General features: G+C 42.8%; 1 protein-coding gene across 4 annotated transcripts in view; it reads left to right on the top strand.

Moving 5' to 3' along the window:
- The window catches only part of EXOC6B (exocyst complex component 6B), a 607,915-nt gene that overhangs the window by 81,154 nt on the left and 499,153 nt on the right, over nt 1-27,608 (top strand). For all 4 annotated transcript variants that reach the window (XM_072613606.1, XM_072612000.1, XM_072612825.1 and 1 more), the window contains exons 3-6: nt 2,902-2,949; nt 5,053-5,143; nt 5,254-5,299; nt 10,843-11,047. In XM_072613606.1, the coding sequence (XP_072469707.1) occupies nt 2,902-2,949; nt 5,053-5,143; nt 5,254-5,299; nt 10,843-11,047 (390 nt within the window). The remainder of the gene's footprint in view (nt 1-2,901; nt 2,950-5,052; nt 5,144-5,253; nt 5,300-10,842; nt 11,048-27,608) is intronic.

Raw genomic sequence — 27,608 nt, 5'->3', positions numbered from 1 at the left:
TCCCCAAGTGGTGTGCTTGATTTTGTGAACCCTAATGTGGCACTTTACTTTTGTCTCTGTTGATTTTCCCCTGTTCCGCCAAGATTTGTCATCTGGTGTCCAGCTACAAATTAGACACTTGGGCCATCTGAGCCTTCAACCAAGTCACTCACACTCACAATGCTCAAATGGATCTGTGATCTCAGCGATCTAGTCTATCCCTGTCTGCTTAGCTTGTCTGACTCTTGTTCATATCCTCCCAAAAGTTCAAAGGGCCTTTTTTGAGAAGCACTCTGTCTGCCCGCCTCCCACTCTTGCCGTGTGACTAGTCCATCATCTCTTTCTGCCATGCGGTCCCTTTTGTGACGTTCTGTAGTCCAGTTCTCTTGCATCCTTCAGAGTTCCTCCTTTGTCATACGGTGCATCCTATTCACCCTCACTATGTGCCTTTCCATTGTCCCCGAGTGACGTTCATCTTTGCTCAGAACTTTAGCAGAGATCTACTTTCAAGCTGATACTGACAAATGAATAATCTTTGGGTTTGGTGTTCGTCAATTTCATTTCCACCCAAGATTTAGCCCATTTCTCTGTATCTCCACATCTGCCCATCTGTTCTTGTTGATAGTGTAAGACACTGGCACATACTGTGCTGAGGTGCCAAGGTCTTGCATTGACAGCGTTCCTGAAGGGGCGGTGAATTTGTATAGTTTTGTGGTTTACCTTTTGCATTCATTGGTCAGGGTTTGATTTCTCCCATGATACCATTTTACCATGGATGATACAGAAAGCAATGTTAACATGTATTCTCTCTCTTAACGAGGTGCAGAAACAGACACTTCCTAGTTGGAAGTTATTCTGCTGGTTGGTATTAGAGGTGTGACTTGGCCTGGAGCCCTCAGCATCTCCACATTTTGAAGGGGACGTTTGTGTCTTTTGGCAACAGCATCTGTTCTACTTATGAACAGGAGTGGGAGCATCTTGGGCTGTCAGTGTAGCACCTTTAAATGTTTTGCGCAGAAAAGGATAAAAATAGTTGTCATTCTTCTCACCAGAAGCATTGATGAAGCCCTTTTGTAGATCTGTACCGAGTGCTGTGGGAGTCAGATCTGAACAATGTCCCCTCCATGATTTCCAACTAGACCCTGGCAGTGTGGGGGTAGCCATGTTAGTTATATTGTATGTTAAAGAACAACACATTCAATATACTATATGTCAAATATTAACAAAAGACTTGGTATGTTTGGTAGGGGCAGGCATTTGAAGGAGTCTGGAAATTAGAAGGATCTCTTCTTTATCTTGGGATTCAAGACCTGCAGTCATCTGACAGTGGGCTTATTTCTTCCTTCTCTCCTCTGTGTACTCTGCTTTTCAGTCTCTGTATACAACTTCTGTCCCCCAGTCTTGTCCCACATTCTCCTGTTTCTAGGCCTTTTTGCAGACTGTCCTCCATGCCTGTCTCACCTTTACTTTTTGTAGACTTCCCTTGGGGGCCACTTCTCCAGGATCCTTCCTTTTCTCACCACATGGGAGCTCTTCCTTAGATTTGTTTCCCATCAGACTCTGCCTTGTGGTTTACTTATTTGTGTAGTGTTGTATCCCTTTCTGTAGATTGTATGTTTCTTGAGAGAAATGGCCCTTTGTCTTTCATAAACATTTCACTGTTTTGTGATAAAAGTGCCTCACATATGGTAGACACTCAGGTATTTGTGGAATGGAAGTAATTAAAAAGATGTATTGGAGGAAGTGGGATTTCTGGAGCTCAATCAACCAATCAGTCAACATTTAGTAAGTGCCTACTTGTGCCCTGGTGATACAAAAAGAGGCTAACAGACAGTCCCTGTCTTCAAGGGACCTATAGTCTAATGAGGGAAACATGTACAGGATAAATAAGAGATACTTAACTGAGGGAAGGCAGTGGAATGAAGAGGGGTTGGGGAAGGCTTCCTGTAGAGCGTAGATAGGCAGCCAGGGAGGTCAGTGTCACTGGGTCCCAGAGAACATGATGGTGATCAGGAGCATTCTTTCTAGCCTAATCCAACTGTGTTAGAGAAAGAAGGAGGATTAACCTACATAGGAAATGACAGACCAGCGTGGGAAGGCTGCGCTGCAGAGCAAGAGCATGGGGTACAACTTCATCTTGTCTGGTGATGAGTGGTATGACCACAGACAATAGCTTCAAAACAGAATGGACAGAGAGTCCCCTTAGAACTCTTGGTGGATTACCTTTCTTTTCTGTTTTCAAAACTGGACTGGCCCATCCTACTCTAGGGGCCTTGACCTTTGGCCATGGCCATGGGAAGCACAGAGCACAGGGCCCTCTCTGGGCCCAGCCACAGGCTCCATCTGCTTCACTTTCATCAGGGGGCTGAGTCATTTTCCCTTCCTCCACAGGAAAGTGGTCCCTTCCCGATATCCCATCTTGAAGCTTTAGAATATTTCAGTCCTTGTAAAGTTGTAGCACACACAGTTTCTTTTCCTACTAAGGGGAAAGTCCTTTCATTATTCCTATGATGAAAAATTTCTCCTTTCTTCATTTTATAGAAGTGGATGTTGATATTCTCGGTGTTATCCTTTCTCAGGAGGATTTGTATCTGCCTGCTGCCATGTTCCACAGGTTCTTTCCTCAGTTGACCTTCACAAGTCCAAATGTGAATGAAAGCTTAGTGTCCATTTCCTTGAGTATTGTGGCTTGGAGTGATTCAAAACCCATCTTCCATTAAAGTTAGTTTTCTCTTTGTGTAAGTTGTGAGTCCTCAGTTATGTGCAATTTAGCCCCAAGTTGTATTTAAGTACAGAAAAAATGGGACAGATATCCTCCGCCTAGCCTTATTCTTGATTGTGTTTGCCTTCTATTACCCTAACAACGTGCAGTTTGTCTAAATGTTTGTTTCATATGATTTTCCAACTGTCTTCTCTCCACAGAATCAAGTGACTGATACTAATAGAAAACTACAGCATGAGGGGAAGGAAGTAAGCCCGATTTACCTTTTGAAAAACCTCTTCTGCCTCATATGGTTCACTTCTGATAATCGTGTTTGGGGTTCTTTCTGTTTATGGTTGGTGAGCGTTTGTGATGGTAAAAAAGCAGAGTAGAGGCTGGATCAGAGCCACAGAGTGGTTGGCATATGTGCGTGCAAATGATTTGGAAGGACCTGTCCAGCCTGAGCATTCTCAGATTCTGGGATCTAACCCAAATGAAGTCAGTGAAGAGCTTGGACAGCCGAAATAAGAGAAGAGGCTGCGTCCTGGAATGGATTTACTGAACAGTTGATCTAAACTAGTGCAGCTGATGTTTTTTATTCTTTTAATAGAGCAGCAACCAGTCAAAACTATTGATTGCAGAAACTTGGCGCAATCAGTTAATTAATATTAACTTATTTACAAAAGAATATGATTATTTATCAATGACATTACATCTCCAGGAAAATGCCAGTTCTGCCAGAGAACTGGGTGATGCAGAAAATATATCGAGTGCTGCTCTTAGTCAGAAAGACCCGAATGCAGACCTTGCCTCAGATATTGACAAGATCTTCAGTGTGATCTGGGCTCACTTAACCCCTCTCCATCCTCTTCTGTAGAACAAATGGGGATAGCAATAGCATCGGTGGGTGCTGCACGTGTAGTGCTCTGCAGATCTTAAAGTCTACAGAAATGCTACCTTAGAGAGGAATTTTCTTCCCCTTTTGAGCCATATTGCAATACTTTGTATATAGCAGATGCCCGCCGTGTGCTGAACCCTAGGGATATGAAGAAAGACAAACCTGCCCCTGCCCCCAGGAGTCCACAATCCAACGGAAAGTTAGCATGCACATCACTGTGCACAAACAAGATGCACCCAGGAGACGCTAGAGATAGTTAGAAGAGGACAGGGGATTGGAAGAGATTCTGGCACAAGTGGGTGATAGCTGAGCCTTGAGGGAAGCCAGGAGGTGGAGGTGAGCGGGGAGAGCTACCAGGCATGGTGGATGGCCAGGGGCCTCAGAAAGCTTGTTAAATGAAATCTCTGGAAGCAATATTATGAAGCAGATAAAGTGCCAGGTTCAAACCCTGCCTTCACCATGCTGTCTGGGGGTCTTCTCAATTCCCGTAACCCCACCCCTGTTCTGGGCGACTCCCTAAGATGGGAACTGGAAGAGATCTATTAGAGGGCCCTCATCTGAGAGTTCCCTTTACCAAATAAAATCATACCTCCAGCCCTTCTTCTCTTAAAATGAAACTAGTTTGCCTTTTGGGGCTTAAGGAGGACCAAAGGTTATACAGAAAACTGTTCTTCCCTTCTGGACCCATTGCAATGAATGCCAAAGGCTGGGAACACTGCTGATTAATGCTCGTTTAGATTTGATTCGATTCACCTGAGCACCTTTCATTTGGTGCTAACTACAGCTGTTTTCTACCTCTTTAACACATACCCTAATTTTAAACCTGTTCCACCAGTTCTCCATGCAGTCTGTTTTGAGGCTTTGCATGTTTTCTGTAAGGAGCATTGTAAATGGCCATACTGGGCTCTTGAACCTTCTTTTAAAGACATGGAGGCTACAGTATTGGATCTCCTCAGATAACAACCTTTAAAACATGGAAGTGCCTAGTGGCATGGCAATAACAGTCCCTTGTTCTTAAACTTACCGAAGTCCTTGCTCAGAAATGCCCCTGACTCTTCGGTTTGTGGCTTGTTTGCAGAAATAGAGATATAAACACAGCCCCTTTCAAGGCCCTCTGAGGCTGTGCATGGCTGTGTGCCCACCAAGACCAAATGTCCTTCTAGCCTTATACAGCAGAAAAAGATTGAAGTATCCTTTCTGAGACCTGCTAGAATGCCCTGTCAGGGAGAGTAGGGAGGAGTACCTGGATGGGGAGAGAATGAGGAGGCACATGGGGATGGGGATGGGGCTGGGGATGAAGGGGGTGAGGATATTTTATTGGTAGCAAAAGGCAGCTCCTTTGTCCACTTGTCAGCTCTTACTATGAAACTGTCTGGGATTTCCTGATGAGTTGAACACAAGGTAGAAGAAGGTGAGGGAAGCTTTATATGTACAGCCATTGGCCTAATTCCGTTTTTCTTTCCTTCCCTCCAAGCTGGTGGTAGCAATGGAAGAGCTGAAGCAGTGTCGACTGCAACAGAGAAATATTTCTGCCACAGTTGATAAATTAATGCTGTGTCTGCCAGGTGAGGAGTTCAAGGTGGAGTACGGGCCTGGGGGCAGTTCCTGCAGCCTTTGTTTGACTTCTCCTTCCTCTAAATAATTCTCATGTGGTATTTTTCCCTCTTTTTTCCAGTCCTGGAGATGTACAGCAAACTGAGGGAACAGATGAAAACAAAAAGGTAAGGGACTTGTGGAACATCTGTCCCTGTTGTTCAACCCTAACTGAAATTTCTCCCTGGCTCTGCTCAGATCAGTTAGGAGGGAGATTCCCTCAGCCTTTCTGTGGTACATCAACAGCTTCTCTTGGGAGCTTGCTCTCTGGCTGGGTCTGCTGGCCATCTTCAAAACTCCAGACTTCCTTGGGGCTGAGGGAGATGTAAAATTAGTTTAGGTAGTTTAGGGCTCCTGGCCTCAGGGAGCTCCTCATCTCGTCAGAGACTAGGGCACAGACAGATTGTAGTGATACAGATCTGCAAGAGTGATGGCCTTGGCTGTTATCCCTTGTTCTAGAAATGTCTTCTTCACTACTCACAGTAGAGGATGCGCAAGAAAGTTTACAGACAGATGGTCACTGGTACGAGACCATGCAAAGGCACGGTCAGAGAGAACATTTCTTCGTCTGCTTTCTTGCCTTGGGTTCTGCCCAGAAGAAACGTCTCTCTGATGGTTTTCACACCTCTTCTCTGGGCTGGGCACTGGTACCAGAGTACTAAAGCCCAGAGTCTTGTCTGACCTCAGAGACCTTTGAAGAGATCTTTGGCCACACTTCTAGGGCCTGAGGGAAACTGGAAATCCTCTTTCCTTTTACCAATTGAAATGTCAGCTGTCAAGTTTGGGCCTTTTCACCTTTGGACCACTGGACTCTCTCAAGAGTCTTCTCATCTTTGGTTTGACCTTTAGTGTCCCAAGTGAATTGAGTGACTTTATTTTATTGTAGCTACTTGAAGTGCTTGTTGCAAGTAGGTCTTGATTTTTCTGCTTCTGCTACCCTTGGCTTCCTTTTACTGAAATAATAATCTCACATTGTGCCAAGGGCCTGTTGATTAGATAGATGCTGGTCATTTCTGACCCATGTACATGCACATGTGCACATACACATGCACATGCATATGCACACACATGTGCACACACACGCATGCAGTTAAAGGGCAATGCCGCTAGTGTCATCTTGGAATGGCAAGTACAGAAATAGGGAGAATATCTCTGTTCCTTCTTCCTCATTATGCCCTGGATGCAGCGACTTTCTGTGGTTGGTTGGGTTTTCCTTTACAGAGTTGTTTAATTCTGTTTTAGAAGGGGACATCCTCAAGATGGCACAGGTGACACATTCTTCTCTTGGTACTTTGGTCTGTGTCTTTTTGTAACTTTTCCTAGGGCTGGGAGAGGAGGAAATCAGTCACAGGGCAGTGGAGAAATAAATGGTGGGAAGAAATCAGAGCTTGGCAGACTGTGGCCTGTTTTTGCATGGCCAGTGAGCTCAGAACAGGTGATTTCCTGGATTTGGCCTCCATCCTTTAATTTGCTGACCCTTGACCTAGAGCCATCAGTTGAAGGAAAAAGTGTTCTTGATTTTGGCCCAATACATACTTCTTCCTAAACTGGATGAATGGAAGAGAAAGCACTTCCTGGGGATAGAGAAAGAAAAGCAAGAGAGCCCTTGTGCTCAAGAAGGTCCCATTCTAATGGGGGGAGACAGAAGTTAGAGAAGGTCTCAGCTGCATGCCAGCTGGATACACCCTGTGGTCCTAAGGGTGTAGCAACAAAGCCCATGGTAATGCTGTTTCCCCTGATCATTCCATATCTGTTTCTGGTGTTGAATCATTTGACCAGCCAAGGGCTTTGGTGGTGAGAACCCTGGGTTCTGGGTCTTCAGTAGCTATGGAGGCAGCAGCTGCAGCACTGACTGTAGCCAGGCACCGTCTATCCAAGGGCTGGTTACTTGGGCAGTGGCTTTGGGGTTGAGTTGGAAGCAGGATCAGTGGTTGGAAGATGAAGGAAATCCTGGGGAATGCTCTTCCCAGAGCTCTTGGGCTGAGGGTGCTACTGGACTGTTTCTATCATGGCCCTGAGGTGATGTGGCCAGGGTATGGTGATGATTTGACTTGCCTGGTGCCTTCTGCTTCAGCTCAGCTGACTTCCCTGCCCTATGGGTAATAGTTGATGGGGATGGCTAGCCCCTTTTCCCTAAGAATTGCTGTCCTGAAAGGTGGCCTTGGGGCTAGTGACTGGGAGCTTTCTGTTTTGGTTAGGGTAGCCTGCTTGGTCTTTGGGTTTTCTTCTTTTCCTTTCCCTGTCTCTGCCACATGACTTTATTTCTTCCCTCACACCTCTAGTAGAGGTTGTACTTGGTCAGAGTGAGGTACAGCTCTCTAATAAAAGGTTCAGAAAGAGCCCCGATGCAGTTTGAAGGCCCTGTTCTTGTTTTCTTGGACCCTGGTGACCACTATGTACTCAGAGGTACAGCTAGTTATTTGCACTGAGTGTTTGGCATGGAAAATGAAGTTAGGAATTTCTTGCTGTACTTGAAGAGGAGAATAAAAGATGGACATGAAACATACCAACAAAAGGACAGTGAAGGAATGAGCGACATTCCTTGTTACCAGGAGCCATTGGCCTTTGCACTGTGAGAGATGAAAAATGTGGAGCTGTTCCACAGGCCAGATGTTGGCAGCATGTGGCCTCGGAGCTCATCAGCGAATGCCTAACGTGTCCACAGGCCACATGGGTAGATTCTTCTCATTCTATAAACAATGTTCCAAAATATAACTAAACCCCAAAGTGTGTTTATCTCTTTGGCTTAATTTCTGGCTTTCTGTCCATTCTTAAGTTTCTCTCCAGAGGAATCACATTTTATTGCAAATAGCTTTTCGTACCTAATTGTAGTATAAACAGTGTACTGTTTACACTGAGCCATGTGAATTGTACTGCTCTTTGAGTCTATAAAATCTGAGTAAGACTTAACTGTATCTTATACTGAAAAGCTTTCTGAATTGGGGAGAGAGACCTCAGTCTCCACCATTTATTTTTATTTTTGGAAAGGATTGGGGCAAATATGACCACAAATAAAAAAGGCTGCGAGTACATCAGGAACCATTCAGTTCACCCTAATGTGAGAAATCTCCTTACACTGCTACTTTGTTCATTGATTGAAATGAATCTGCAAAACTAAAAATGACTCTTTTTTAGGCTGAGGAGGAAAAGAAAAACAAATAGTCATGAAAAAATAAAAAAAACCTGTTTTCTGCCTTTAGTTAGATAAGTGAACATGGGAGCGGGATGGATAAGAAGCATTGAATGATGATAACTGCTCCTATAAGTAGAAATCTTTTGTATTGGTGAGTTTGCTGCCCATGCAGAGATGCATGAAGCTTTTTTTTTTAATGTGACTTATATTAGGGGAATCTTTCATTATTGCCAGAATGAGCTTTTGAATAGACTATAATCCTTGGGCAAACTAAATTTTTCAGAAGACCAAAAAGACTTGAAGGGTGATGAGAGGCATTTCTTGTCTCAATGGCAGGTGGAGCAGACATCACCATCTTCCCTGGTACTAGCATAGAGTGCCAGAGGAAGAATTACTCTTCAGAGCAGCAACCAGAGGAAGCTTGTTGGACATTAACAGGACATATGTCGTCGTTTTCCAGGGGCTGTTTATCCAGCTGATTGACTCATTCAGGTCTCTTTCCTCATCTTCCTCATTCTTTGTCATTTGGCCATTTTCATAGTTTCAGGGCCACAAAGTCTGGGTGGAGGGGCCAAAGTTGAAATGTAAAGCCCCCAAAGATATAAGTTGTCAGTTCAATTAACTGTTCTTTCTGGGTGGTTGAGAATTGTATTTTATATGAAGTTGCCTAGGCTGCATGTGAGTGAAGTTGTTCGCCGAAAACTTTGTTCCTTGAATTGAGCTTAGCCCATATGGGAGGAATTGAGTGGTAGTTCATGTATCTTCTATGCCTTTATGTGAGGAAACCGAATCCCCAAAAGCTTTAGTGACATGTGCATGTTCAGATCAATTCATGGAGCATTTATTAAGTGCTCATCCCTAGAAATATAAAGAAGGGGAGCCCCATTCCCCTTGCTGTTTTCAAGGAGCTCACCATCTCATGGTGGAGACATCATACAAACAATTGTGTGCAAACCATGTATTTGCAGGATACATCTCAGAGAAGGCTGCTTGCAGAAGGTAGGACTTCAGCTTAGATTTGAAGGAAGTCAGTGAAGCTAAGATGTCTGGATGAAGGGGAAGAGAGTTTCAGAAATGGGGAACGTGGAGTGTCATGTGGCTTCTGACTTTAATACCCAACCAAAACAACTCCCTCTGAGTTAGTATAGATCTTTTAATCACCAGATCTGATGGCCTTTTCTCAGGCTGAATTCTTCTTGACCTGCCCACCTTCATCTCCTGGATATTCTCTCCTTCCATGACACTGCTGTCTCCTGGTCCACCTCCTGCCTGCCCCACTGCTGCTTCTCAGTCTCTCCTGTCTCACCATCCATATCATGTCCACTCACTTGGGCTGTTCTGTGCCAAGCCGTATCTGGGCAGTGGAAACACAGATCTAACATTCAGCCTTTGAACTTTAGCTGTCGTCATCGTGCCTTCTGGACATTTAAAATTGAATAACATGGAAGCGTCTTAAGATCACTTTATAGAAACCACAGCTCATTATCTTTTCCCCCTAAATCCTGTCCAGTTCCAAGCGTCCTTATTTCTGTCAAAGCCACCACTGTTCTTCCATCCTTATAGCTTTGTAATCTTGGTAAATCTGACTTTCTCACTCTTCTCATGCCACATAGTTAATCAGTTGCCAGATCTTGTCCTTGAAAGATTTAGAACATCTCTTGCACCCTCTGCCTTCTCCACTCGCACAAGCACTCCTTAGTTGTCCTACCACTTCATTTTACAAATGAGGAAACTGAGGCCCAGGGAAGTTCATTGGCTTTTGCTCACTTGAAAAGTAATAAATCATAAAAATAACAATTCTCAGAGATAGAAATTAAAGCCAGGTCTTCTGATACATGAGTCAGTGCCCTTTCCAGGGCACCACATACTTCCTTCCCATGCCAGAATTTGGCTGTGACTGTCACTGTCTGTGCCTGCATGGTACCTTCTTAGCCTTTTAATAGGACTCGTCTTTCTGCTGTACTTCCAGGCAGCTTTCTGGTTTTCTGGGGCTCAGCTTCTCTAGGGAGAGGGCTCAGGGCATCTTTGTAATCAACACTTAAATGTTCAATATGATATCATATTGTTCAATATGATAGTCTTTGGCAACAGCATGCAGAGGGTCTTGATTATGCCATCTGCTCAAACTCATCACAGTTCTGTGGGTCTGTGACTCCTTGATTAGAGGGTTTTTTCCTGTGCCTGTATGTCATTGGAAATCCTCTTCCTTTTTTTCTCCATTTTTTTTTCTGATATTCTACATAAATATATCTGCTAATGTGCTTTTTCTGTTCTCATCTCCCATGACTCCATTATTAGGTATCTCTTCATCTAGGCAACACATGCAGAAGCTAAATGGCCCAAGGTTCTCTTTACATTCACTGTTATGCCTAAATATAGTAAGTGAGCCTGCTGTCTTTATGCATAAAGAAAATGAATTGAGATTGGAAAGCTTGCCTTAGAAAGACTCTGTACTATGGTCAATTTATAAGAGATGAAAGAAGTTTGGGAATCTAAGAAATCCCGGGCAGAACTAAATCTGTGGGATTCCTTTTGCAGACATTACCCAGCTTTGAAAACCCTGGAGCACCTGGAACACACCTACCTGCCCCAAGTGAGCCACTACCGTTTCTGCAAGGTCATGGTGGACAACATCCCCAAGCTTCGGGAAGAAATCAAGGATGTTTCCATGTCTGATCTCAAGGACTTCTTGGAAAGTATCCGAAAACACTCAGACAAAATTGGGGAGACTGCCATGAAGCAGGTAGGTTTTAGATTTTGAGATCTGGTGGGCAATGAGTGTTTGAATATTTAACTAAATGAAGATTTCCCTTTGCCCAGTGACAGGGGCATGGAGACAATGGAAGACGTTTTCTCATGCAGCCTTTGTCTTTCTAAATCAGAGAAAGGGGCAAGCATTTACTAAGAATGACTGTGTGCCAGGTACTGTGCTAAATATGATCTGATGTCATGCTTCTACAACCTGGTGAAATAGGGGTCATCCCTCAGCTGGCTTACACCTGGCTTGTGAATTGGAATTTTTGTCTTACTGGATGAATATACAGTTGACACTGACTATCGCTCCACATCCTTGGAGTGCTCTGTTTGTTGTTTAAAGAATCTGCTTGTGTTGAAACCCTTGTAAGGTGGGAGACTTCATTTCCTTCTAGGTAAGGCTTCTTGTCCAAGGGAGGCCTCTTGGAGGAGCCTTCTTGGCCTGTCCTTTGAGCAGGGTGGCCGGCTAGATGTGGGTGTGTCTGCACCGCTCACTCTCCATCGGCCACATGGGTTAGGGTTCTTGCCTTTAAGTTTTTACTCCTCTCAGTCTTTGTCTCCAAAGCTTCCAGAAATGTCCGGGCTCCTTTTGTGTTTCTGAATGTAAAGAGCAGTCGTGACTTACAGTACTATTTGCTTTTTTCAGTTCAGATCATATTGATTTTAGTAAATTTCCCCAGTTTACCTGATGATGTACCATCTAAAGAGTAAATCGAAGATCCTGTTATTTATGGAAAGTATATGTATTTTGGCTCCCAATGTCCTTCTTAGTTCTTCAGGAAGTCCTTTTGAGTTCTCACTGTGTGCATGGGGAGAGGGCCTCGTTTGAGAGGGTGACCCTGGGGAGCTTGCTGCCTATGCTTTTCTGGTCCAGCCGAGGAGCTGTCCCAATTAGACTTTACTAAGAGGATGCAGATGCCTGGGTTTGCTGGGGATTTTTCTCCTCTCCATTTTGTCAGTCTTTCAATATGCAAAGGGCATAGTTTCAAATGAAGCGAAGGAAAGGTTTTCTTTCAAAATTCTATGACCATTTGATTTCTGGTCCCCACTTTGTAGTTAAAAAAGTCTCTTTATTTTGGGTTAGCAGAAAGTACTTGTGTTCCTTTTACCAGAAAATCATCCTCAGGACAATCCTTCTTCATTCATTAACTGCTGTGTCCGAAGCCCTCCAAAGTGAATGGACCTGCTGCCCTGCTGCTGAATGGTCCCATATGGGCTGTCTCACCCCATTCAAACATGAGCTGCATGAGAGCAGGGATTGGCTGGAATCCGGGTGCAGCCCTGATCTGAGGGAGACTCTTCTTTACCTTGTGGTTTGGAGTTCTGGGAATCTTCTACAAAAGGGATGCTGGCTTTTTTTTTTCTTTTGACAGAAGGTAGGGAATCTATCCAAGGAAATGACTGAAAGCACACTTCTCCAGGGGATGGACTCCATCAGGAAACCTTCTCTCTTGTATGGGCTGTTTTGGAAAGATGATGGCAGTGGGCCCTTTCCTGAACCTCCTTTCTTCAGTTCAGGCAGAATTCGTTCTGTTTCCTCTGTTCCTTTTTGATGACCCCTTGTTGCATACGTCCAGGCATATTGCAGGCCTTGGTTTAGTCTTTGTGTCTCATCTCCCAGATTGTCTTTCTTTGCTTGTAATAAGTCACCATGTGTTTTGGGGGGAGGCGGAGCCAAGATGGCGGAGTGAAAGCAACGACTCACCTAAGCTCCTGGTCAAACTCCTCTGGATATCTCTGAAAGGAGAATCTGACCAGACTTTGGAGGTGTGGAATCCAGTGGGTGACAGACTTTGACAGATTCAGAGCCCAGGTTGGACTGGAAGGTCCACGGGAAGGATCTGTTCCACGGGGGTAAGCCCCCAGCGCACAGCGCAGCATGGTCAGTGCAGCAGGGCGGAAGGGACCTGAGAAGCCTGAGAGTGGCGGGCGAAACCAGCGGAGCAGGAGACAAGCCAAACCGAGCCCGTGAGAGCCGCTGAGTGCCAGATATCAGCGCAGCAGCCCTTGAAACCTTCAGCCTGAAGACTAAACTTCGGTAAGTCACCTACTTGAACTTCCGGGAGCTAGGATGGCGGAGTGATCAGTAAATGCTCTCTCCTCCCCCCTGATGACCATGAAAGAACCATAAAACTCTTCCCCAGATAAATCCTGGATCAGCGGGAACAGCAGAAGGGGGCAAATAGTCTCATAACACCAGAGGCTAGAAAAATAGCAAAGGGGGATTCTTCCTACTGTGGCGGAGGTGATCTGGAAGGACAGATGACCCAGGGCAGAGAAAATTCGCACTGAGACCCAGGCAAGCCTCAGAGCCGGGAGACAAGCCCCAGGAGGTGCGGGAACACGCATTAGCTTCTAGGCATGCCCCAGCCCTTCAGGGGAAAAGGGAAGACAAAAGGGAAGCTGGGATCACCATCCTCTGACCTTGCCTTTGCCTCAGGTCAGCTGAGGAGATCTCCTGAGACCAGACCACCCCTCCCACACACCTAACAAGCTAACCCCAGGGTTGATCTGGGAAACAAAAAAAAAAAAGGCCTGCTTTTAGCCTACATCAGCTCAACTTAAAGATCTGTACCTTCTGACTGAAAAAACCAGAAGCTACAACACTCAGCCAACATCATGAATCGGAAAAAGCAGACGAAAAGTGAAAAAACCATAGAATCTTTCTGTGGGGATAAGGACCAAAACACAAACACCAAAGAGGTCAGAGCTGAGACTGTACTTCCATCTGAAACCTCAGATGGGACTATGAATTTCTCACAAGCACAACTAGATTACCTGGAACATCTGAAGAAGGATATAAAAGAAAAACTGGCCAATGATTTTAAAATTATAAAAAAAGAATTCACTGATGAGAACATCACTCTGAAAAAGAAAATTGAACAAATGGAAAAGGAAGTTCAAAAATTAACTGGAGAGAATAATTCCCTAAAAGGAAGAGTTAACCAAACGGAAAAGGAAACCTAAAACCTAATTGGGAAAATTGATCAGATGGAAAAGGAAACCCAAAACCTAACTGGGAAAATTGGTCGAATGGAAAAAGAAGTACAAAAACTAAATGGAGAAAATAGCTCCTTAAAGGGAAAAATTGGTCAGATGGAAAAGGAGATGCAAAAGCTAACTAAAGAAAACAATACGATGAAGATTAGAATTGGGCAAGTAGAAACTAATGACTCAATGAGGCAACAAGAATCAGTCAAACAAAATCTAAAGAATGAAAAGATAGAAGAAAATGTAAAATATTTAATTGGAAAAACAACTGACCTGGAAAATAGATCCAGGAGAGAAAATTTAAGAATTATTGGCCTGCCAGAAACCCATGATGAAGAAAAGAGTCTGGACAATATCTTCCAGGAAATCATCAAGGAAAACTGCCCAGAAGTACTAGACTCAGAGGGCAAAATAGTCATCGAAAGAATCCACCATTCCCCTCCCGAAAAGGATCCCAAACTCAAAACCCCAAGAAATATCGTTGCCAAATTCCAGAGCTATCAAGTGAAGGAGAAAATACTACAAGCAGCCAGAAAGAAACAATTCAAATATCAAGGACACACAGTCAGGATCACACAGGACCTTGCAGCTTCTACATTAAAAGATCGAAAGAATTGGAACCCAATATTCCGTAAGGCAAAGGAGTTGGGACTTCAACCAAGGATCAACTACCCAGCAAGGTTCAGCATAACATTTCAGGCAAGGAGAAAGTCATTCAATGAAATAAGGGATTTCCAGAGCTTCCTGACCAAAACACCAGAACTCAATAGACAATTTGATCTTCAAATGCAGGTCTCCAGAGAATCATAAAAAGGTAAACAGAGGGGAAAAAACAAAAACAAAAACTTGCTACTTAATTAGGGCAAACTGTTTACCTTCCTATAAGGGAAGATGATACCTGTTAATCTTGAGAACTGTGCAGCTATTATGATAAAAGGGATATATGTAGAGGGAACGGGCATAAAGTAAATGATGTCATGTCAAAAATATGATTTAAGTATGAGAAGGGATTGTAATAGGAGGTGTGAAAAGGGGGAAGCAGAAAATGGCAAATTATATCACAGGAAGAAGTACAAAACTATAGTAGAGGGAAGGAGGGGAGGGAGATGAGCATTGTTTGAGAGGTACTCTCATCTGATTTGTTCAAAGGAGGGAACAATAATCTTAAGTAGATAATCCTAACTAGCTCTATAGGTAGTAGGAGGGGAAGGGGGAAGAAAGGGGAGGGTGGCTAAAAGGGAGGAAAGAAGCAATAAGAGTAAAGGGGAGTAAAAGGGAGGGGGGCTAAAAGAAGGAGGGGAAGGCTGCAGGAGGAAGGGGAGAAAAGTGAATACTATTGAGGAGGGGAAGGGAGACGGGAGAGCTAAAAGCACAAATGGTGGGAAAGAGGTTGGAGGGAAATACACAGATTGTAATCATAACTGTGAATGTGAATGGAATGAACTCTCCCACAAAACGGAGAGGGATAGCAGAATGGATTAAAAGCCATAATCCAACAATATGCTGATTACAAGAAACATATTTGAAACGGGGGGGATACACATAGGATAAAGGTCAAAGGATGGAGCAGAATATATTGTGCTTCAGCTCATGTAAGAAAGGCAGGAGTAGCAATCCTAATCTCAGACAAAGTGAAAGCAGAAATAGATCTAATCAAAAGGGATAAGGATGGAAACTATATCCTGCTAAAAGGCACCATAGACAATGAAGCAATATCATTACTAAACATGTATGCTCCAAGTGGTATAGCATCCAGATTCTTAGAGGAGAGGTTGGGGGAGTTGAAGGAAGAAATTGATAGCAAAACTATACTAGTGGGGGACCTCAACCTCCCCCTCTCTGAACTCGATAAATCCAACCTCAAAATAAACAAGAAAGAGGTTAAGGAGGTAAATAAAACTCTGGATAAGGTAGATATGATAGATCTTTGGAGAAAATTAAATGGGAATAGAAAGGAATATACCTTTTTCTCAGCGGTACATGGAACATTTACAAAAATAGACCATGTACTAGGACATAAAAATCTCACAATCCAGTGCAGAAAGGTAGAGATAATCAATGCATCCTTTTCAGATCATAATGCATTAAAAATTACATGTAATAAAAGGCCATGGAAAGAGAAACCAAAAATCAATTGGAAACTAAATAATCTAATTCTAAAGAAGGGTTGGGTTAAAGAAGAAATCATAGAAACAATCAACAATTTCATTCAAGAGAATGACAATAGTGAGACAACATACCAAAACTTATGGGATACTGCAAAAGCAGTTATTAGGGGAAGTTTTATATGTTTGAATGCTTACATAAATAAAATAGAGAAAGAGGAGATCAATGACTTAGGCTTGCAGTTGAAAAAGCTAGAAAAAGAACAAATTGAAAATCCCCAAGTAAATACCAAATTAGAAATACTGAAAACCAAAGGAGAGATTAATAAAATTGAAATTAAGAAAACTATTGAATTAATAAATAAAACCAATAGTTGGTTTTATGAAAAAACTAATAAAATTGATAAACCTTTGGTCAATCTGGTTAAAAAAAAGAAAGAAGAAAACCAAATTACTAATATTAAAAATGAAAGGGGTGAACTCACCTCCAATGAGGAGGAAATTAAAACAATAATTAGAAACTACTTTGCCCAACTTTATGCCCACAAATTCGATAATCTAAACGAGATGGATGAATATTTTAAAAAATACAAATTGCCCAGATTAACAGAAGAGGAAGTTGAATACTTAAACAACCCCATCTCAGAAAAAGAAATTGAACAAGCCATCAATGAACTCCCTAGGAAAAAATCTCCAGGGCCAGATGGATTCACAAGTGAATTCTATCAAACATTTAAAGAACAGTTAATTCCAATACTACATACACTATTTTTGAAAATTGGGGAAGAAGGAGTCCTCCCAAATTCTTTCTATGATACAAATGTGGTTTTGATACCCAAACCAGGAAGAGACAAAACAGAGAAAGAAAATTATAGACCAATTTCCCTAATGAATATAGATGCAAAAATTTTAAATAAGATTTTAGCAAAATGAATACAGCATCTTATCACGAGATTAATACATTATGATCAGGTAGGATTCATACCAGGACTACAGGGCTGGTTCAATATTAGGAAAACTATTAGCATTATCGATCACATCAACAACAAAGCTAACAAAAACCACATGATTATCTCAATAGATGCAGAAAAAGCTTTTGACAAAATAACACCCATTCCTACTAAAAACACTGCAGAACGTAGGAATAAAGGGAACTTTCCATAAAATAATAAGCAGTATCTATCTAAAACCTTCAGCAAGCATTATATGCAATGGGGATAAGCTAGATGCATTCCCAATAAGATCAGGGGTGAAACAAGGTTGTCCATTATCACCACTATTATTCAATATGGTACTAGAAATGTTAGCTGTAGCAATTAGACAAGATAAAGATATTCAAGGAATAAGAATAGCCAAAGAAGAAACTAAGTTATCACTCTTTGCAGATGATATGATGATTTACCTAGAGAATCCCAGAGATTCAAGTAAAAAATTACTTGAATTAATAAACAACTTTGGCAAAGTTGCAGGTTACAAAATAAACCCACACAAATCTTCTGCATTCCTATATATTAGCAACAAAGTCCAACAGCAAGAGATAGAAAGAGAAATCCCCTTTAAAGCTAGGGTAGACAGTATAAAATACTTAGGAGTCTACCTGCCAAAACAAACTCAGGGATTATATGAACACAATTACAAGACACTTTTTGCACAAATAAAGTCAGATTTAAGTAAGTGGAAAAACATTAGTTGTTCATGGGTAGGCCGTGCTAATATAATAAAAATGACAATTCTACCTAAATTAATATACTTATTTAGTGCCATACCAATTAAACTATCAGACAATTACTTTCTAGAGCTGGATAAAATAATATCAAAATTCATTTGGAAAAACAAAAGGTCCAGAATATCAAAGGGGCCAATGAAAAGAAATGCTTGGGAAGGTGGTCTAGCGCTACCAGACCTCAAACTGTACTATAAAGCAGCAATTATCAAAACTGCTTGGTATTGGCTAAGAAACAGAGGTAGACAAGTGGAATAGACTTGGCACTCAAGATGCAGTAGGCAAGGAATATAGCAACCTTCTGTTTGATAAACCCAAGGACCCCAGCTTCTGGGATAAGAACTTATTGTTTGACAAAAATTGCTGGGAAAACTGGATAACAGTGTGGCGGAAATTAGGCATAGACCCATACCTGACACCGTACACAAGAATAAAGTCCAAATGGGTACATGATTTAGGTATAAAGATTGATACCATGAATAAACTGGAGAAGCAAGGAATAGTGTATTTATCAGATCTATGGAGAAGGGAAGAATTCTTTACTAAAGGAGAGATAGAAAGCATTATGAAATGCAAAATGGATAACTTTGATTACATTAAACTGAGAAGTTTTTGCACAACCAAACCCAATGCAACCAAAATCCGGAGGGATGTAGTAAATTGGGAAAGAATTTTTACAGCTAAGCTCGGGGATAAAGGCCTCATTTCTAGAATATATAGAGAACTGACCCAAATGTATAATCATACAAGTCATTCCCCAATTGATAAATGGTCAAAGGATATGAACAGGCAATTTTCAGAGGAAGAAATTAAAGCTATCTATAATCATATGAAAAAATGCTCTAAATCACAATTGATTAGAGAGATGCAAATCAAAACAACTCTGAGGTACCACATCACACCTATAAGATTGGCAAACATGACAGAACAAGAAAATGATAAATGCTGGAGAGGATGTGGGAGAGTTGGAACAATAATTCATTGTTGGTGGAGCTGCGAGCGCATCCAACCATTCTGTAGAGCAATTTGGAACTATGCCCAAAGGGCTACAAAAATGTGCATACCCTTTGACCCAGCAATATCGCTACTAGGACTATATCCCCAAGAGATCATAAAAATGGGAAAGGGTCCCACATGTACAAAAATATTTATAGCAGCACTCTATGTAGTTGCCAAAAACTGGAAGTCAAGGGGATGTCCATCAATTGGGGAATGGCTGAATAAATTATGGTATATGAATGTCATGGAGTACTATTGTGCCATAAGAAATGATGAACAAGAAGACTTCAGAGAGGCCTGGAAGGACTTATATGACCTGATGCTGAGTGAAAGGAGCAGAACCAGGAGAACTTTGTGCACAGCAACGACCACAGTGTGTGAGAGTTTTTTCTGGTAGACTTGGAATTTTGTAATAACGCAAAAACTTCTTATAAAAAAAAAAATCCCAAAGGTGGTTCTCAAGGCAAAATGCCTTCCACACTCAGAGAAAGAAATATGGAAGTCACTCACAAAATGTAGCAGATCATGTTTATGTATGTGTATGTGTTTGTGTATCATGTTCTGATTTGTTATACTGTTTCTTTCATTTATTTTAGTCTGACTACATAGCATGACTATAGTGAAAATATACTCAATAGGAAAGTATATGTAGAATCTATACAGAATTGTATGCAGTCGTGGGGAGGGAGGGGGGTAGTGGGGGGTAGGTGGGGGGGGATAAAATCTCAATTGTATGGCAGTGATTGTTAAACATTAAAAAATAAAAAAATAAAAAAAAAAAATAAGTCACCATGCCTTGTTCTTTGCAATGGTTTTCTTCTAAGTGCCCCTCCCATCCTTGATGGTGCCTTTCACATAATTTTGTTGTTGTTGTTGAATCATTTGCGGTTGCATCTGACTCTTTGTGATCCCATTTGGTTTTGTTTTTTTTTTGAAAAGATACTAGCGTGTTTTGCCATTTTCTTCTCCACTTCATTTTACAGATGAGGAAACTGAGGCAAACAGGGTTCGGTGATTTGCCCAGGGTCACACAGCTAGTAAAAATCTGAGGCCGAATTTGAAGCCAGGAAGGTGAGCCTGACTCCAGGCCTGGCATTCTATCCACTGCACTGCCTAGTTGCCCCAACAGGGCCACCTAGTTGCCCCTTGCACAGACTATTCACTTAGTCAATGTTTGTTGGAGAAACGTTAAGTGTTGGTAGGGGGAGTAGATGGCCTTGGAGATAGGAAGACCCTGGTTCAGATCCTGTTCCAACACTGTGTGTGATCGTGGTCAGATTACTTAACATCCTAGCATCATTCCAGGTAACTGTCTACAGCTCTAAAGTATAAATGACTTGCTAGTTTGCCTTGGAGGAAGGAATTTTCACACTTTAGATTCCCCATGTAGATGACGTCTGGGAGTCAGGAAGACCTGGGTTCAGATCCTGCTTCTGGTGACCCAGGGCAAATCACAGAAGTGATTGCCTCCTTTGTCCACGAAGGGGTTGAATTCTGTTGGCCTCCCTGCTCCTCTCCACCTCTCAGTGTGTGATGCTTTATCATTTGTGAAGTCTTTGTCCTTCCACATCCTGTAACTTTATCTAGTACTCCCATTGTTTGCCTTCATTCCTCCTTTCCTCAGAAACTTGAGCTGTCTTCTTGGTTCTAGCTTGTGGGTGTCCTCTGCCATTCGACCCTTAGTTCTTACTCTTTTCCACATGAAATGAATGGCAGAGACTGAGAGCCCCGGTCACAGAGTTAGAATTCCTTCGAGTCAGTTATTGAGTACCTACTGTATACAAGGTGTGGGGCTGGTTTGGTGCTCGAGATCCCAAGACACAAATGAGACTGTGTGTACCCTCCAGGGGCAGGGCTTGAATCCTGGCTCACACTTATCTCTGGGAGCTTCTAGGAGGCAACATGGTGATGCTAGTACTCCCACTGCCTTCTTCATAGGCTGGCCTTGGGGCAGGAACCATGTTTTTGCCTTTCTTTGTATCCCCAGCACATTCCCTGGCACATGGTTAGCACTCAGCAAATGCTTGTTGACTGACTGACAGAAAGTGGAACAAGATGAGCGAGGAGAAGGAAATGGAACAAATTGTGGCTAAAGGAGCCAGGTTTTAAAAAAGAAAAGCCTTGGCTTATGTGGCAGAGGGACTGTTAACATTTTTAGGAGAAAAGGTTGATGGCCTCCTGCTGACTGCATCAAAATGATCAAAGTACCATTTGTTTTGTTTTGTTTTGAGCCTCGATCCTTTACCTCATCCCAGGATTGTGACAATTGCTTAGGATACAAAGAAAGTAGATGGTCCCTGCCCTCACAGAGCTCACATCTCTCACTTTTTAAAAAAATATTTAAATTCTTTTTTTTTTTTTTTAATCACTGTACTTTTCCCAGTATCCTTCTGTGGTTCTCTCTTAGAGAGCTGTCCCATATAACAACATTTTTTAAAGACCAAAAAACAAAAAGGAAAAGAAGAGGAAGAAGAGTCAGTGTAGCTGCTCCATGCGTCAGCGTACAGTCCTGTTGCCCATGCAGAGGGATGGGGTGGCGGGGGCGGGTCCTGTTCTTTGGGACTTTGCAGCAGTCACTTATTTTCTTGGTGTTTCTTTCCATTTGCATTTTTGTAGTGACTCTGTATGTTGTTTTCTTGAGCCTGCAGACTTCTCTCTGCATCCTGCTTCTCTGGTTTCTTCACACACATCCTTTCTGCACACACAGTGCGGTATTATACCATTACATTCATGTAGCCCAATTTCCTAATTGTAATTTACATGTACCATGTCTCCATGTGTAACAGAAATGCTGTTCACTCGTTTCAGTCACATCTGAATCTTCACGATCCCCTTTGCTGTGTTCTTGACAGATACTGGAGTCGTTTGCCATTTTCTTCTCCAGCTCATTTGAGGAAACTGAGACAAACAGGGTGAAGTGACTTACCCAGGGTCATACAGCCAGTAAGGGTCTGAGGCTGGATTTGGGCTCAGGTCCTTCTGACTCTATCCTCTGTACCACCAGCTGTACATATACATAGTAGGCAGTGTGTTGGGGAGGGAGAACATTGGCCCTGGAGTCCAAGGACCTGGGTTCAAATCCTACGATGGCCTGTGTGACTTTGAGCAAATTTTAGCCTCCCTGGGTTTTGGGTTCTGTATAAGGAGGGTCATGGGCTCGACAGCCTCTGGGCTCCCTTCTAGCCATTCCCTCAGTCCTTGGGTGTTCTGAGCAGTGATGTGGAGACTTCCTTAGGAGATGGAATTTTTTTTTTTGGAGAGAGAGTCAGTTAACAAGCATTTATTAAATGCCTACTACATGCCAGCCACTTTAGTGAGGACATGGAATAAAGAGAAAGGTAGAATGCTATCCCTGACCTCAAGGAGCTCACAGTCTAATGGAGAAGACAAGAAGCAAATAGTTGTGGACAAAGAATACATACTCTCGACAGGGTATGCTGGAGATGAGACCAGAGGGGAGCTAGGCGGAAAAAGGCTTTCTGGGAAGGTGGGACTTCAGCTGATGCTTGAAGGCAGCCTGCAGACAGGTTAAGAGAGAGTGTTGGGCATGGGGGACAGGCAGTGAGAGATATCGCCAGCATCAGTGACAGGAAGCCAGGAATCTTGAAAAGAATGCTTCTGAGTCTTCAAAAAGGAGTCTCTCAGGAACATGATTTTTATCAAGTGAAATGAAACGTACATTTTAGGGGACTGTTCAACTCCCTGATAGATTATCTTTTTTAAAAAAAGTTATTTATGTATATTTAGTTTTCAACATTCACTTTTCTAAGATTTTGAGTTCTAAATTTCTCCCCCTCCTTCCCTTTCCTCTTTCCCAAGATGGCATGTCATCTGATATAGGTCATGCATGTTCAGTCCTAGTAAACATATGTCCATATTAGTCTTGTTGTAAAGAAGAATCAGAAGAAAAGGGGAAAACCATGAGAGAAAAAAACTAGTCTGCCTCAATCTGCATTCAGATTCCATCTGTCTTTCTCTGGATGTGGACAGCATTTTCCATCATGAGTCTTGTGGAGTTGTCTTAGATCCTTGCATTACTGAGAAGAGTTACTCTATCGAGGTCAGTCATCCCACAGTGTGGCTGTTACTGTGAACAGTGTTTTCCTGGTTCTGCTCAGTTCACTCAGCATACATGCATAGAAGTCTTTCCAGGTTCTTCTGAAATCTACCTGCTCATCATTTCTTATAGCACAGTGGTATTCCATTACCTTCATATACCACAACGTTCAGCCATTTCCCCAGTTGATTCGCATCTGCTCAATTTCCAATTCTTTGCTGCCACAAAAAGAGCAGCTATAAATATTTTTGTATGTGTGGGACCTTTTCCTGTTTTTTTGATCTCTTTGGAATGCAGCCCTAGAAATGGCATTGCTGGGTCAAAGCATATAATTGCTCTCCAGAATGGTTGGATCAACTCACAACTCCACCAACAGTGCATTAGTGTTCTATTTTCCCACATCTTCTCATTTATTGATCATTTTCCTGTTTTGTCATGTTAGTCAATCTGATAGGTGTGATGTGGTACCTCAGAGTTGTTTTAATTTGCATTTTTAGGAAATGGAATTTTAGAAGGGATCTCAGCAGAGACGGTGAGGGATTGGGTTTCATCATGGTAAGTCCCTTCCAGGCTTCTGCTGTAATGTGTTGGGAAGTCTACAGTGTGGACCAGGAGAGAGCTTTGCTTGTATTTACTCATGCCTGTCCACATTGTAATGTTAGCTCCCTGAGGGCAGGGACTCAGCTTTAATACTCCCAGCACCTAGCAGGGTGTCTCAATTGTAGGAGACTCTTAAGGAGCAGTTTGTTGAATTGAACTGAATCAAGCAGGTAATCCTAGAAGACTGGCAATGGTCATTGAAAACAAATCTCAAGCATCTTACTTCAGGGGGCTATTTACAGCCAGAGTTGCCTTCTTTTATTTGAACACAAGGTGTGTCCTTTTGAAATCAGGGGCAGAGAATAATCCTGGATGGAGTGGGCAAAAGGCAGCCTTCCCTAATTCATCCATCTCTTTGTTAGTGGCCAGGCTTGTCCCCTGACCCTTGGGCTGATCAGTGTGCCCAGGGAAATCAGATTGCCACATTTTAGTAGTGAAGTGGCAACAGTTTTGTGGGTCATACAATTATCCAGTCCCTAGGGTGGATTTAAAGAGCAGGAAACCATTTCTGTTAAACCCAACTTTCTTGGCAGATGCCAGTCCAGGAGCTGTTCCTTGGAAGGTGGGGCTCCTAGTACAGAGGGACTTGACACCTCAGCGGGGCACTGAGCTCAAACGAAGCATCTGCCAGGCAAGGGGCTGAGGAGCGAGCTGGGGTCTGCTCGGAGCGTTGGGTTTAAATTATGCTTGTGCAAATGCTCTTCAGCTGTGTGCCTCTCAAGCAGGAAAACAGACACGGTTTGACATGATGGCAAACAAAGCAAATGCTGTTTTTTGTCATGTAAAAACCTCGAGGTTGATGATGACAGAGTTGAAAATTTGATTTTGTGATAATCAGAATGATCTGTCTCCCTTGTCTTGAGTCCATGGTTGGGGCTTGGCCCCAGTTCAGGGGGAGGCGGTACATCCTTTGGCTCTGTCTCTTGGACAGGAAACAATGGTTGGGGGTGGGAGTAGGGCAGGGGGCTGGGTGGGGCGCACTGAAGGACCAGCCGTTCTGCAGCTGCCTGGGCTATGGCCCTCAGCAGGAGAGAACAGGCTTCGGTGTCATTTCATTGAGAAACTTCACTTTCATTTAGTTTGAAAACAAGAAAGCAACCTGCCCGGTTAAGTTTGTCTTGGGTAGGGTGTAAGAATGGCAGAGCCTCATTCTGTTCCGGCCCGCCCCCAAATATTGTAGGTAAGAGCACCACCATCCAGTAGTGACATGAAAGGCTTTTAGTGCACCCAGCTTGCTTTTGACTTTGACCCTGTGACCTTTCCTTCAGATCTCAGTGGGAGAGTTGTTAGGAATGAATTAATCTTATTAACACTTGATGATATCCGGTATGTGTTTTCGTTATATAGTTTAACATCTGAAATATGTGAGACATATGAAAAAGGCCACTCACAATGGTGTGGTGTGTTAAGTATATACTTTAAGCACTGTTAACATTTCTACGCAGGGGGCCAAGAACAACCAATCCCAAAGTCATTATTGGATAAAGTTGGGATCTGGACAGCCACAGTTCTCCCCCTGCCTTTCAAACAGACAGATGGAAGCAAGTATATTTTTCATAGCATCAGTGGGATGAACTGTCAAAGCTTGTGTTTAATAGGTAGTGAGCTCCCATTACAAGCCTGAATGGGCCGGTGTTCTTGTGTTATAGATATATTTTTAAAGTTGCCGTCTTACTTTTCTTGGCTCAGGCTGGTGTTTTCTCAAGCCAGATATAACAATTGTGTGATTGAAAATAGAGATTAAATGTTTTATAATAGGGACTTACTTCCCCTGCTTCTATCCCCGCTTTAGTAGTTAGGCTTGATGTCGTATTCTGAAGGTGTTGCTTCCAAAACCTCAGGGTTAATCTTCCTCCAGAGCCAGCTTACATGGTACCCACATCAACTGGGGGCCCTTTCCTCCAATTCAGTTACAATATGAGATCTAAAAACACTATCAAATTTAAATCAGATTTGAGGGCCACGGTGGCTAGAATTGGTGTGTTGCATCTTGGGCAGACTGGTTTTGGGCCAGAGCAAGCCCTTTGCCAGTGTTGGGATTGCTTTTGCCCAGTTTAGCTGCAAGTCTGAGGCCTCGATGACCAGTTCAGGTCCCTTCTGGTTCCTAGACTTTTGTTATTAATATGTTTTTGTCTTCACAAACAGTTTTCATTTTGCCACCAAGACAAAATAAAGTATACCGGCATGTTTTAGAATGCTTCTGTACTTTGCTAATTCAGGATATCAATGTTGCTTACTTTGGTCTCCATGTGTCTTTTCCTGTCCTTTCATAGCTTTGCTGAGAGGATCGTCTTTAATTTCTTCTTTCTGTAACTTTAAATGGAAACCTGATGAGTCCTACGCTGTTGCACTTCTTGGGAAGGAAACGATGAACGATCTCCCCATACCTAGGGTGGGGTTGAATTGGTTAGTAGGCTCCTTTGACTAGGGATGGTGAATGGATTTGGCAAAACTTTTTAAGTAGTAGAGGGCAAGCATAAGTGAAGCAAAAAAAAACCCCTTTTCTTCTTGATGATGCATGAAGCTGCCGCTGAGTCAGCCATGATAGATGTCAGTGTCTACGTCTTTGTAGGAATAAGCAGGAGAGAGGAACTTCGTAGAGAAGGGTCTTCCCGTGAGCCCTGGGAAGCTGTCCTTACCCAGACTGCTTCTTTGCAGCAGTAAACTTGATCATGTGGGCCTTTCCTCAGGCCACTGTGGAAATAGCGTTAGAGCTGGGGAGAGAGAGACAGTAAAAAATAAGTGTGGATGAACTAGCATTTGGATCCACTCTTTTGGTTTTTGTTTTGTTTTGTTTTGTTTTGTTTTTTGCTGAAGATTGGGAATTATGAACCAAAAGAACTTGCAGGTGCCTTTAGTGGAAAGGACATTGGGCAGGAAGTCCAAAGACTTGTGTTCCATTAGTACCACCTCCGCTGAGTTTTTCCATTTGGAGAATGAGGCAGATGACCTAGAGAATGTGCCAGGTCAAATCTTTCTGTGGATCCAGGCTTTTGAAAGGGTCGGTCTTGCAGAAATCTGAGCTCCTCCTCAAGATGTGAGGTCTGGGAGGAAATCCTGAGAGAGGTCATGCATCAGAAAGATGAAGAGCACAGGGCAAATGGAGTTTATCAGAATGAGCGTCCCAGTGTAAGAGAGCCCTGAGGTTCGATATCTTCTGGCCTTGAGGTGGGCTCCAGGCAGCTGATTCCAGCCAGGAAGCCCCTCAGTTTGCTGCTTCCTTCTTGTGGACCCATGTGATCTGCCTCCTTCCCATGACATGGAACCCTGTTCCTTGGACTCCAGATTTCTTCTTCTTCCTCTGGTGCTGCTTTGTCTCTGCTGCCTTCTGTAATTCCCTTCCAATTCTGCAATCCTTCCCCTTCTCCAGGAAAGATGCTGGCCCTTCAGAGCACACGGCACAAAGATCACCTCCAATGGATTCTGAGGGCCCTGAATGAGGGTGCCTGTGCTCCCAGAGGCCCCCAGGATAGCTTGCAACCCTGGGATTCTTAGGACAGCTTCTGTTTTCTGACAACATGGATGAATTAGCTCCATAGTTAGCACAGGCAGAAGAGACTCAGGCTGGGCACATTGTGATGGCAGCATAACAAAATTCTCAGTTCAAATGTACATTTTTAAAAGAAATAAAAGCAAAAGTAAGCGTATTACACTGGGCAAAACCCAGCTTCCTTTGACTTAAGGGTTTAACTTTTGTAAAAATCACCTACTAGTTATTTTTATCCAAGCCTTTTCTCTGTGATCCTTCCCCCTATCCCCCCACTTTGAGAGGAAACATTATTTTCTTACCCAAAATTGATTAGAAAGAAAAAAAGAGAGAACTATATAGGCATAGATTACAGGTGGTTGTACTTGAAACTGAAATACACCACAGCTCCTTTTTGACTTTGCAGGCCTTCTCCTACAGAGAGTCCAAGGTCGCCACCAGAGTCCCCTTCCCCCACCCCCTCTGGGACCTCCCTAGGGTGGCTGCTTTGGTCCCCCCCCCCCCCCACATGATTTTTGAGCTTCCTTTTTGATCATTTGTTTTTTTCATTTCCTCACTCATTTCAGTCTTCTTAATGTTACTCTGATG

Source organism: Notamacropus eugenii, chromosome 1, assembly GCF_028372415.1.
Source record: "Notamacropus eugenii isolate mMacEug1 chromosome 1, mMacEug1.pri_v2, whole genome shotgun sequence".
Taxonomy (NCBI): Eukaryota; Metazoa; Chordata; class Mammalia; order Diprotodontia; family Macropodidae; genus Notamacropus; species Notamacropus eugenii.
Note: the sequence above shows the minus strand (reverse complement) of the source record. Positions and strands in the feature narration are given on the sequence as shown.